Here is a 13,288-nt window from a genome sequence, read left to right as displayed (position 1 = left end):
ACTATTTTAAAAAGCAAAATTTAAAAACCTCAGTGTTAGCCAAAGCTAAGTAGCTTAAACTTTAAACACTCCCCCATCTTCTGTTCAGGGTACAAATAAACAAAGAACCCAGAAACAAGCCCAAACAAGAACTTTCTCAAAGCAGCACACATACCCTAAGTTGAAAAACCATTTATTTCACTGGAAAGTGCTCCAAATTTCTAAGTCTAGTCTTTGGGCCAAAATAGAAAACTAGGAGCAGTGATTCTCATCAAGGTCACTCCCAAATCCAATACCCACTGACTGCAGTGAGGAGGAAGGGAGGAGACAGCACAGCCCCACCAGTTTCTGCATAGGAGGCATGCTGAGAGAGCAGAACTCAAACGGGAAGCTACAGAAGAACCAACAGGAACAGGAAATTGAGCAGGAGAGAGAATAGGAAAGAGAAAGAACTTAACAAAGTAAATTAAGGTCCGTGGTTCCTGCGGGACTGAATGCACAGAGCCGAGACCGTCCCGGAGATGGGGTACCACGAAGGGTGTATTCATGCACAACCGCAGCTTGGAATTTCAGCCCACACACATCCCACCTGAAAGAGAGCACAGGACAGGGGCTTTACAGCAAAGCTCAAAGGGCTTCCCACTTACAACTTCAAAGAACATCTTACAAAAATCATACCTTGGTAACTCACTTCTAAGTTTATTTGTACCCTTCCCGAGTATCAACAATTTCTAAAAATGAGAACAGCTTGAAGGTGAGAGAATCACTGGGAAGGCTAAACAGTCCCCAACAAAGGCCTTTCTCCAAATTAAACAGCAAATCTTTCATGATAGTAGAAGACATTCTATTACTTTCAATGTTAACATTATTAGTATTCCCAAAATAAGGTAATTCCAGAAACTCATCAGAGAATAGAAAAAACAAAAACAAACAAACCAAAAAAAACAGAAAGTTCCAATTAGCCCCTGGAATAGTCAGCAAACAGTATGACAGTATGTTTCAATATAAGAATTATGCCAAGGACACTGGACATGTTTGAAAGTTTATACATCAACTTTTAAAAGATGTAAGCTACATCAAATCACTTAAGTTTCTCTTCCAGCACAATCCTAGTCAAATAAACCCAGTAAGTAATTCCCTATCCAATAGACCTGGGCAAGCCACATACCTTCTGCCTTAATATGAAAGATGACAAAGTATCTGTACCACAAGACTAAGGATCTATGGCAACATCAGGAACACAGAAGGGCTCGTCAAAAGTAAAGGAAAATTACAACAGCAATCTCAAAAACAAATAAACAAACCGAAAGACCAAAGCTGACAAGAAGCATCAAAAGAGAATATAGTCAAAACAGAAGCACCACCATGTGGTAAACACCTATAATTTCAGCACTCAAAGATTGAAAGTAGACTGCCAAAACTGTGTTCGAGGCCAGGTTATACTACAGACTGCTAGCCTGTCATGGTCAAATGGACAAAGGTGAAGTTGTTGAGTAATGAATGTCCTTAATTAGATGAGGGAGTGATGTGTTCCTGGCAAAGTCCCTAATCCTAGATTTCAACACCACCAGTGACTAAACACAGGTATGCACACAGACCTATACTGCTGTATTACCCACCTTCAGTGGAAGATGTCAAACCCAGGGGCAAAAATTAAAAATCTGAATAAGAAGCTGCAACACAAGAGAATAAAAGATAACAAAAGCAGACCCTTAAGGACATGAAGCTACACTGAGCAGCTAATTGGACTTTGAAGTGGATGCCAGACTCCTTACTCTATGAGAAGTGTGTTTTCTACTATTTTCTGCCTCAGCTTATCACTAAGTTCTTTAAATGACTAAGACTAAGAGACCTTTGAGAATGAGAAATATATTCAAGATTAAGATGATTTCATTTTGTAGATCTTCATTGGACTTGAACAATAATCAGTTAACTACTTACAAGCTTTTTCTTAGTGGTCAGACCCTTTCACAGCATAATGGATCACAGCAACTGGAAAAAACTAATGCCGCACAGGGAAGAAATTCTACAGACTCTGAGAAGGAGTACACCTAACCAAGTCTGAATATCTGGATCTCAGATCAAATTACCACATGCAGGTTTGACCCAAGATTCACCAGTATAACACTGTTTGTTCTTCCAGACACAATTACAGTGAGAATGACCCCCACTATTAAAAGCCCGGGAAAAAATAGGCACAAGAGCAAAGGATGTTTGCCTCCAACTTCAGCATTTAAAGATGCGTCTGTAGACTGAACCCTGTTAGTAACCTCACTCTAGCCCTGCAGTAGCAAGCAAGCAAAGCAGCGTAATTGGAACCTTTTGGGCCAAGGAGGGATGGCAAAACCAACAGGTGACACCCCCCCACTCTCACCTCAAACTTTAAAAGGCTGAGTACCGCGCCCGATCCGCATACTGCTCCCGCTCATACCGGGCCATGTCGTACAGGGAATTCCGAGCAGCTGCTGAAGCTTGGGACAACTCACTGTCATGCCCGTAACCGTAGCCCTCTCCAACAGTGGGGACTGGGCCTGTAGCGCGACGCAGGGGGCTCCGATCCCGCCCGTAATATGAAGTAGAAGCTGCAGTACAAGCAGCAGCAGCTGCTGCTGCTGCTGCAGCTCCTGAAGGCGGCAACAGATGTCTATTGTAGGGATCGAGAGAGGTGGAGGTGAGGTGACTGGCCATGGCTGTGTTCTGGACTTGTGGCAGCTGAGACAAAGTCTGCTCTGCATAGTTACTATACGCAGAGGCAGCTGCAGCTGCCACTGCCTCATAGGACCGGGCAGCACGGCAGCGCTTGTAGTAGGCATCGAGCGCTCCGTACGTGTTGTTGTAATACAATGACTCCCCATAACTCATGGTGTAAGGCGTACGCACTGCTCCATATTGCTCATTATATTGCTCGGTCAAGTCTGCCACGCGGCCCGAACGATCTATTGGACACTCTTTGGACCAGTGCCCCTCTTTCCCGCACCGATAGCAGCCGCTCTGGTCTCCCATCCCGGGCGCGGTCCTAAGCCGGCTGGTGGACAACTGCACGTGCATTCGTTTGCCTTGAAGAAACAGACGCAAGAAGGGTTGCTATCACAAAGTAATAGCCCAAACCTCTACCCCAGTCACTGGTCACCTAAACAACTCTTGGTGTGGGACAAATTGACAAAAAGACTTTCATTGGGGGAGGGGAAAGTATAAATGACCTGATTTCAAGCAAAGATCAAGCAGATGAAGAAGAAATATAATCACTAACACCAGCTTACTAAGACTTCTATTCCTTCCTACACAGAAGAGATTCCGTCCACTGCCCACTGGACAAATACCTATCCCAGTGGCCCAGTACAAAAGAAACTCAAACTAGAATGCTCCAATCTCAACTTCTATATCAAGACTGATTCCATTAAACAGAAAAAAAAATTCTTAGCCAATGTTATGCATCAACACCCCCAAATCAGATACCATCACTTAGGAATGATCGGGATTTGTTCTACGGGATTTGTTCTAAAGTTGAGCCTGGGAGCAAGTTTCAAGCCAGATCTTTTGAAACAGCCATGAATTAAGGAAGTGTAGGGACACAGGATAAGGTAGAAGTGATCTTTTTAAATTGTCCTCTCTCATATGATAACTAATCATTCTAATAGGGATTCTGCAGACTTTGACTCTCCAGGTCGGAGTCGAAAGGAAATGGGCAGGCTGTCAACACACCCGCACAACAAGTGCATTTGAATAAAAGAGGACAAGAAAAGGCACAAAGAATAACCAACAATGTGAAGTGAAATTAACTGCTCAGAGTAGCAGAACTTAAGTGCTTTCTCGTATAAAAGAGAAGATGAAAAAAGCCGGGCATGGTGGCACATGCCTTATTTCCTAGCACTCTGAAGGCCGAGGCCAGAGGATGCTTAAGCTTGGACCCAATTTGAGTTACCTACAGCTTGTCTCAAAAAGTAAGAAAGAGTGTTAAATTCTAAGAAAGTGCTCCAAAAATGAAAAATAGTTCTAAAAGCCATAATAAAAGAAAAGCAGTTAACTTTTAGGATAAAAGTTAAAACTAAAATTCTCAATCTTTCACCTAAGACACTAATGTCAACCAATTTACTGGCAAATAAATTCAAAGGGGATCTGAATTCAGCAAAGTCTTCACAATGCAATGACAGCAATGCACGGAGCACCCATTTCAAAAGAGGTGAACAGAGAGAGAAGGGGCTTGAAGGATGACGCAGAGGTTAAGATCACTCACTGGCTGCTCTTCCAGAGAAGCCAGGTTCTAACCAACATTCACGTGGCATATCACAACCACCTGTAATTCATTTCCAGGGCATCTGACACCCTCTTCTCACAACACACACAGTGCCAGGCACACGTGGTACAAATACAAACATGTAGGCACTGATTACAAAATTTAAAAAACAAAACAAAACAAAACAAATTCTTTCCCCCAAAAAGGTAACAAGAGTCAGGTAGTAATGACACACACCTTTAATCCCAGCACTGGGGAGGCAGAGGCAGGCATATATCTGAGTTCAAGGCCAGCTTGGTCTACAGAGTCAGTTCCAGGGCAGCCAGGACTACAAAGAAACCTTGTCTGGGGAGGGGGGGGGGGGGGGCACAAAAAACAGTGACTAGAAAGATGGGTTCTCCAGCAGCAGAGAAAGTGATAAAATAATCTCTCATGCTAAATCAAAACTATATTCTAAAAATTAGAAAAAGGCGGAGGAACAAAACACAAAACCAGTGAATCTCAATAAATTTAGGCTACAGATCAAAAGAAGATAGGCAATTAGTATGTACAAACCGAAACAACTACACTGGCATGTGCCCAGGAGACTACTTTTTAGTACATAACAAATTAGAGCAAACACATGCAGCCAAGAAACCAACAGACACATTTAAGACATGAAAGTATTTGATAAATGCCCTGATCTAATAATTTGTGGACTCTAGTGTCCAAAAAGGGAACTGAATCTTTTAATTTTCTTCAAGTAGGCAAACAAAAAAATATATACTAGATTATAATAAACTGAAAGGGAAAAGATCAGTCAGGTAAATAACATTACTTACACAAAGGTTTAATCAATTATTAAGAAATGAAACAGGAATGCTAGGGGCTTGGGGGACACACACCTAGAAGAGGCTGGAGGCAGGAAAATGGCTTGAGCTCAGGAGTTTAAGGCCAACTTGAGTAATATAAATGAAGAAAGGAGGGGAAAAGAGATTATCTCCAGCAGTGGCTCAGCAGCAGAATGCCCTGTGCTCCATCCATCTCTAATACCACTTTCTAAAAATATATTAAAATTAAAATTAGCCAGTCACAGGTCAACATCAGAGCCAGAGTTTAGGATACCCAATTACAAGAACACATCCTCAAAACACACCACAGGTCGGGTCACCCTTACACATGGAACTGCCACAAGCACACACTTTTGTGATTGAAATGCTGAAGTCTCTAAAAACCAGGTATCATACCACAGCCCTCCACAAAAAGCAGTCTTTGCTTCCAATTAAGTTGTTGACAAAATAATCCTCAGCTTCCAATTAAAAGAGAAAAGCAAACTAGACCTGAGAGACCTGTGACATTTTTAATAATACACAGCAATACCCATGACACAGGGCATTTGTCACAGGGGGTGGAGCCAGCTTCTCAGAAACACTTAAGGAAAGTGAATAAAGATGGCAGTGAAGCACTATTCACAAGTAGTACTGAGCAAAGAACTAGCCACTGCTTTGTGTCAAAACAGCCAGAACCCAGGTATGAACTATAGTTCTAGGGGTTCTCCGCACCCAGAGGATGCACATACACACTACACACTCAAGCACACACATAAAGCTATATATATGTATGTGTGTGATTTTAAAAAAACCCGAAATACAGTTATAGGTCTGGTGGGATGGCTCAGCAGCAGTTAAGAGCACGTCCTGTTCTTCCAAAGGTCCTGGGTTAAATTCCCAGCACCTGTAATCATTCCGTGGCTCAATCAGACTCTAGTTCCAGAGGGAGGGGATCTGACACCCTCTTCATTTGCACTCTAGAGGCCACACACACAAATCTTTCAAAATCTTTCTGTGTGGGCATATATTTTCTTCTTCGTTCTTTTTTTTTTTTAAAGAAACATAGCTGTGAGTTACAAGACTACACTATGCTATGCAAATTCAAAAACTGTTTGACTCTTGGAACCTAAAAGGATGAGAGGAGTTGAAAGTTCAGCAGGCAATTCAACCATCTTTTTTGTTGGTAGTGTTTTGGGGTTTTTTTTGTTTGTTTTCTTGGACAGGTTTCTTTGGGTAGCTTTGGTTGTACTAGAACAGGCTGGCCTCGTCCCACCTGCCTCTGACTCTCAAGTGCTGGGACTATTTAAAGGCATTGGCCACCACCACCCAGCTTCAACAGTCTTTTAAATGCCGCTCTTGACAAGAAACTTTTAATCTTAAAACAAAATCCCTCCCAAATCAAATGATGATGCACATCAGCACCCAAGCTGCCCTCCATGCACGAACAATTCCGCTAGCCAGGACTCCATGCTAACACATAAACTAGCCCACGATGTCTAAATCAACCGACCCCTATATGCAAATGGAACCAACTGGAAGACATGTCATTACTGCTCCAAATCCCAATGCCTCCTTCCCTAGATTCTTAAGAAATTAAAAAAATAAATTTTAAAAAAATCAATCTTCTAAGTGGTTTTTCAAATATAACTCCTTGGCACAAAAGTAGAACAAAATTAAATAGAGCTACAACTTTCGAAGCTCATTATTTTTACTGAAAAGAACTGAGACAAGAGGGTAAGTTCAACCCAGAATTCTGTCCCTGTTAAGTGTCCTTTTCTTCTCATCTCCCTCTATCAAGTGCAACACAGCGATGATCCTGTGCTGTGCTGAGCCAATAAAAGCCAGAGGCAAGCACTTTGCAATGGGCGAGGGTAGGAGCTGGGGCTGGGGCCCAGCAGGTGAAGTCTCCAGAGAAAGGACTTCAAAACAGGCTCAAAGCCTTAAAAGGCTCAACATAAAAACCAAGCTCTTTTTCCCCCCTCTAGACCATCATTCTCCATTTTATGAAGTTTATTGCACATTTCTTGCATTGTTTCTGAAAGCTTCACAAAAAAGAGGGTCAGTGGACTTTATCCCACAAGTAAAAGAAGCCCATGTCACCTAACTACCTGCGTTCCATCCACGGGACCCACATGGTAGGAGAGAACATGAACACACACACACACACTAAATCTTTTGTTCAAGTGTATCACCGATCCTTCATCAGCCAGCAAAATCCTTCCATCCCAATGCCTTCCTTTTCTCAACCAATTCATTCCTAACAGCCTTGTACTGAGCACTCTACCAAAAGAGTGATTCACCTTGAAACTCTGTGTTGTCGAGGCCCCTGATGGCCTCCACCGCATCCTCTGCCCGCTCCATGTGTACAAAGGCATAATCTTTCACGATGTCACATTCGATGACTGGGCCGTACTCCTCAAACTTGGCCCGAAGCTCTTGGTTGGTACAGGTGGGGCTGATGTTGCCCACGTGTAACTTGGTTGAAGCTTTGCTCTTATTCTTGCTGGCTTCCACATTGATGTTCACTCCATGCAGCTTGTAGTGGTGCAGGTTGCGTATGGCATCCTCAGCGGCCGTCTTGTCCTCTATGTGCACAAAGCCATAATTCTTAATGATGTCACATTCCAGCACCTTCCCGTACTGCTCGAAGAGTGAGCGGATCTCCTGCTCTGTGGCCTCCCGGGGCAGATTTCCAATGAACAGCTTAACCATCTCCACACAGCCTGCAAGTAAAGAAACAAGATTTTTAGAAGACCTCAAGTCCATAACAACTGTTAAAAAAAGAAAAAAAAAAAGTCAAATAAATAAATGGCTCCCATCATCTCCTTTCACTTTAGCAAGTAGTCCCAAAAGTTTTCTCCTACAGGCATGCTCTTACATCTCCAAACAGTAACGAATGTGGGGTTCAACAAGAGCCTGCTTCTATTTCTCACAAGAAGTTCTATAAAAGAGGAAAACTGTAACAAGGCAGGCTTTTGTAGACAAAGGGGATTTTGCGGTGCTGTGGCTCAAACCTCCAGAGCGGTACATTATAGGCAAGCAATCTGCCACTGAGTTACACAGCCCCTACCTCAGACAAAGGAATAACGCTCTAAGTTTTCAGCATAAATAAAAAAAAAAAAATGCTACAGGTACTGAGAGCTACTCACTCTGACATTAGAAAACAAGATTCTAACTACTAGACTTGCTAATTATAATTACCTCAAATTAGCTCTTCCTCTCTTAGCAACCATTTCCGGAAAAGTGGGCCTTAGAGTAACGTTCCGGAATTTCACTCGGAGTAGTGAATTCCGGGATCAACCAGATAAAAAGCATGGGAAATACAGAAAATGCCCGAGTAGGGGGAGTCGTCTGGGGTGGGGGTGGGGCATGTCATTACAGGCTCCTACAGAAGAACTGGTCGAAGACGGGTGCTACAGTTTGGTAAGGAGGCCAACAATGCCCCGGGCATGACAGATTCTCCAGTCTAAATCTAAGATTTCTCTAGGTGGAAACCCCAAAGAAGGAGACTGAGCAAAGCAGCGGGTAAGGTGGACAAAAGGAAGCTATTCCGGGAGGAGAGAATGAGGACTTGGAGGAAGGTTGTTTCAGGCTTACCGCACTAAGTCGAGGACCGAAGTCGGCTCTCAGGGACGGGTGCGCAGACCGCAACCCCACTAGGACAACCCTGACACCCAAAGGAGTCAGGTAAGTTTTTTTAACAGAGCAAAGAACACAGTGGAAGAACGTGGAGTATCTCACCGCATGGATACCTGCAGGTCCTCCTCCTTGCAGCGCGGACGGTTCTGACAAAACGCTAAAATGGCGGCGGCCACAGCAGTGACTCTGGGTAGAAAGAGGGGTGAACCTACCCACCGGATTGGCCGTTCGGTAAAGTAAAAGGCTGGCGTTCCCGGAGATCCTCTTCCTGATTGGTTACCCGGAACGCCAATTACCTGAGAGGCCAGGAAGAGGTGGAAACGTCAGTAACCTGGAGCTTTTATATGAAAGCCAATGAGCACCCAGCCTAGTGAAAGTGAAGCCACTGATTGGGCAAGAAGTCCATCTGAAGGTGGAGCTAGAAACGCGGAATTCTTCAAAGCGCGGCCAGCCATTAGGCAGAATGAACAAGGTGCCGTGCCTCAGTGTGGCAATCTGTAGCTTCGTGGCTCCAACTTTGTTAAGCTTTCACATTTTGTCACTTACATGTGCACATCCTGACAAAATTCTAGTCCTGTCACCACAATTCCGCACCCATCTCTAGTTGAGCGTCACCACGCCCCGCAGCGTGAATACTGCGACCTCCCGCGATAAATAGCCAAGCTCCCGCCCCTACTTAAAAATCAACCCCCACTTTCCAATGTAGTCCTTCTGAGTCTCAAGTTACCAAAATTGTATCTTTAGGTAATTTTAAAAGACTAAAGCAGTCAGTGGACCCAGCTTCGATAACAGTTCAATGGCCCAGACAATAGGGTGGTCAGAGACGTAGGAGACACAGGAGGTTAAGGTTCCCTTTAGGAAACAGCCTCCCACCTCCCCAAAAGGTGTGAAAAACGGAGATTGAAAATTGACACCCCACCCCACCCCAACTTCACCCCAAGAGAAGAAACAAAAAAACAAAACAAAACAAAACAAAAAACGGGAACAACAAATTTTGATTTTGTTTGGTTTTATTGGGCTCCATTAGCCAAAACTAAGTTTAAACTCCCTAAAACTGACCTTGGAAATAAGGCTTGTGACAATCAGCTGTAAACAAGTACAAACGAACATTCTTCACAGGGTCCAATTCCCTCATCACATTTTTCTCACCCACTGGCTGCTTCACATAATCCCATATTCATTGAGCAACTTTAGTCATGACCCTCTGCAAAGCAGCTTCTTAAGAGGGAGACAACCGGGAAAGGTGCTGAATGGAGAACTTAAAGGTGAACAGGCAGAAAGCAGGGGGAACTTCATGAGAACACGATGACCAGGAGTAAAATAACACATAGAGCATACCACCACCCAAAACTGCCTGCCACAAAAGGAAGACAGAGACAGAAAATATGCTACTGGATTCAGTAGCAGAAAATTAGTCTATAACTTAAGGCTAGGAAATAGGCCCCTTAAAAAGTAACAATATGACATTAAATATGGCCATGGCTTCATTCTGGAGCACCTGAGACTGAGTAAAAGCCACCTGAGATCTGTAATACAAGTTCCGCTGTCCTGCACAGGCCCTTTCAGAGGGGATCTAAAATGCACAGCCACATCTCAATATTCACCCAGAAATGCATAGGGTATAGAAATCATTTTCTCTCAGTTTAATCATCTTTCTTATGCCAAAATTCCTGGAGGTTGGGGTTACAATAGCAAACAAGACCGATTCACTCCACCAAACTAGAATGGCTCTAGGTCTGAAGGGGAAGAGCCTGCTAACAAGTCAAGGGATCACAATTCCCACCGGTGTGCAGACATCCAGACAACCAGACCTCACCCTGTCACCAATCCCCAAGAGGAAATAGTCTCCAGACAATACCACCACTTGAGTTAAATGCCAGACTGGTCTATACAGCAAGTTCCAAGCTAGCCAGGCCTAAATAGTGTGACTTGGTCTAAAGGAAAATCGGGGAGGGATTCCAAGCTTTGTGGTCTAACAAATCTACCCATCCAGGTTTTGCTACATTCTCAGTCTCCTTAGTTACTACCAGCCCTCCAGATAGACTGGCTTTATTGTCTCTACCTATTCAGAATACACTATTCAGGCCAGGCCTGTTGGTGCACACCTTTAATCCCAGCACTTGGGAGGCAGAGGCAGGCGGATTTCCAAGTTCGAGGCCAGCCTGGTCTACAGAATGAGTCCCAGGACAGCCAAGGCTACACAGAGAAACCCTGTCTTGGGGGTGGGGGGGAAGAATACATTATTCTTTCTTCAGATTTTTTTACTGGCCAATCCATCTAAAGGCATGGACCCTGACTTATAACTATTTACTTTCACAAATAATATACTATCATTTGAAACTCTATCTTGTTCACTTCCTATATTATATGGCCTCAATGTTAGAACTACCCTGATAACATGAAAGACACTCAAATACTTGTTAACTAAGAAACTAATGTATGAGATAACTTTTTGATAACCATAAGGAAGGGACTGAATTTTCACTAACATAGATATGCTGCTGGTTGAAAAGGTCATATATGATCAATAAGGGCCACTGTCTAACATATGAGGTTCTTTGTTTAAAATCCCAGTATAAGAAAAAAAATTATTGGTACTGTAAACATACTCTTGTCCCCTATATCACCTAGAACAACTTTCCAAGCTGGTAATGAAGTCAAAGGTGGCTTTTTAATCCTAACTTTGACAAATGCAGCACAATGAGACCTTAGTTACATAAAGAGGCTGTGTCTTCATACTGATGTCTATTTACCCAAATAACACAACTATACAAACTTGGTGTTTTCACTTTAAAAAAATAAATAAATAAAGGTACCTAAGTCAAACTCTCTCTCTTACCTCCATCAGCCCACCTACAGACTGAGCCCCCTCTCACTATCCTGAAATCACCTGTCAGGGCTAGAGGTGTAGCTCAGTAACAGAATGATTGCCTAGCAAGGACCTGAGTTTGTTCCCCAGCAACATGGCAAAAAAATTCTCAGATGCCTCCCTCCCCTGATCTCAAACTCAGGATCCTCCTGCCTTAGTCTTTCTCATGCTAGGAATATAGGTACGAACTAACACATTTATCTAATAACTTACAATTTTAATAAATAACTAGCTCCTAGTCCAGAAATGAGTTAAAAGCTGACAAAGGTTCAAACTAGAACCCAGTATCCTTCAAGGACGGTTATTGGAATCAAAAGGATAACCAAGTGTGCCAGCTCCAACCCCACTGCCAGCCATGCCACCTCAATCCCCTTCTCTTCTGGTACTGTAAACTTTATTTTCAGTAAACAAAGAATGTGATCCTAGGACACATACTGAAGGGGGAGCACCAAAATGGGTGTGACCTCGGATCTTAAGCAACCATCATGCACTACTGCTACAGCAAAAACTCAGACTGTAATGTGACTTGGATGTGCTGTATTCATACCTATATCCCAAGTCCTCTGCACAACTAAGCACTTCACAGGGTCATCTTGGTATACCCAGATCGAACGTCTTTTCATGTGTATGTGTGTGAACCTGAATGCAGCATGTGCAGGGCCTACAGAGGGCATTGGATGCTCTAAACCTGGAATTAAGTTCTGAGCTACCAAGTAGGTTCAGAGAACCACACCCTGGAGCAGAAAGCACTCTAAACCAATGAGCCATCTCTGTAGCCCTGAGATGAGATTTAGTCCTCCCATCACTTGTCACGTGCTCATTCACCCCGTCCACCATGAGAGGGGTAAAGAGCTGGGGCATGGTGGCGCACGCCTTTAATCCCAGCACTCAGGAGGCAGAGGCAGGCAGATTTCTGAGTTCGAGGCCAGCCTGGTCTACAAAGTGAGTGCCAGGACAGCCAGGGCTACACAGAGAAACCCTGTCTCGAAAAACTCAAAAAAACAAAAACAAAAAAAAAAAAAACAAAAAACAAAAAAAAAACCAAGAGGGGTAAAGGCATTTGGTTTCCATGAACATTAAACATATAAAAATGACTTTTTAACCAGGCAGTAGCAGCTCACGTTTAATCCCAGCATTTGGGAGGCAAAGGCAGGCAGATCTCTGAGTTGGAGGACAGCCTGGTCTAGAATGAGTTCCAGGACAAACAGACAGGGCTACACCCTGGGGGTAGAAACAGGGGGGGGGGCTTTTTTGGTAATAAAAGCATCACCTCTTTACATTTCTGAGCCCAATGATTTTTTTAAAAAAAAGGGGGGGGGGGAGGGAAGAAGCAGACTTTTAAGCAATACTTAGAGCCATGATCACTGTCAGGCAAGGAAGGCTACCATCGGGTTGGCAGGCAGAGTGCTTCCTGACACACAGGAGGCCTAGTCATTCCAATCTGAACCCCATACACTGGGCACGGTGGATTGCCAACAATACTAGCACTTGGGATGCGAAGACAGAAAGATCGATATCAAGGTCATCTTCAGCTACATATGGAGTTAGGACACCGACCAACTTGACACAGAAGACCCTGTCTTAATAACATAAAATATAGTACGACAAAGAAAAGGCTGGTTATGGTCGAGCATACCTTTAATTACAGCACTCAGGAGACAGAGGCAGGCAAACAGCTAAGTATGAGGTGAGCCTGATCCACACATTGGATTCCAGGCCAGCCACTGCTACATAATGATACCCTGTCTCAAACTTAGA

At 43.6% G+C, this 13,288-nt stretch overlaps 1 protein-coding gene across 5 annotated transcripts in view; it reads right to left on the bottom strand.

Moving 5' to 3' along the window:
* The window catches only part of LOC110285217 (RNA-binding protein 4), a 33,510-nt gene extending 24,568 nt beyond the window's left edge, over window positions 1-8,942 (bottom strand). For 2 of the 5 annotated variants that reach the window (XR_015046215.1, XM_085834190.1), the window contains exons 1-3: window positions 8,764-8,942; window positions 7,323-7,745; window positions 2,354-3,035 (exon numbers count right to left, since the gene is read on the bottom strand). Coding sequence is in view for 3 of the 5 variants with exons in the window: in XM_085834190.1 (XP_085690316.1) it covers window positions 2,362-3,035; window positions 7,323-7,734 (1,086 nt within the window). In the remaining 2 variants the exon portion in view is untranslated. Of the gene's footprint in view, window positions 1-156; window positions 569-2,353; window positions 3,036-7,322; window positions 7,746-8,763 lie in introns of those variants that run through there. The other 3 variants (XM_029472626.2, XR_003835570.2, XM_085834191.1) reach the window with 3 other exon arrangements.
* Window positions 8,943-13,288: the final 4,346 nt, after the last annotated feature.

Source organism: Mus caroli, unplaced genomic scaffold (genome assembly GCF_978045245.1).
Source record: "Mus caroli unplaced genomic scaffold, Mus_caroli_1 scaffold_20, whole genome shotgun sequence".
Lineage (NCBI taxonomy): Eukaryota > Metazoa > Chordata > Mammalia > Rodentia > Muridae > Mus > Mus caroli.
Note: the sequence above shows the minus strand (reverse complement) of the source record. Positions and strands in the feature narration are given on the sequence as shown.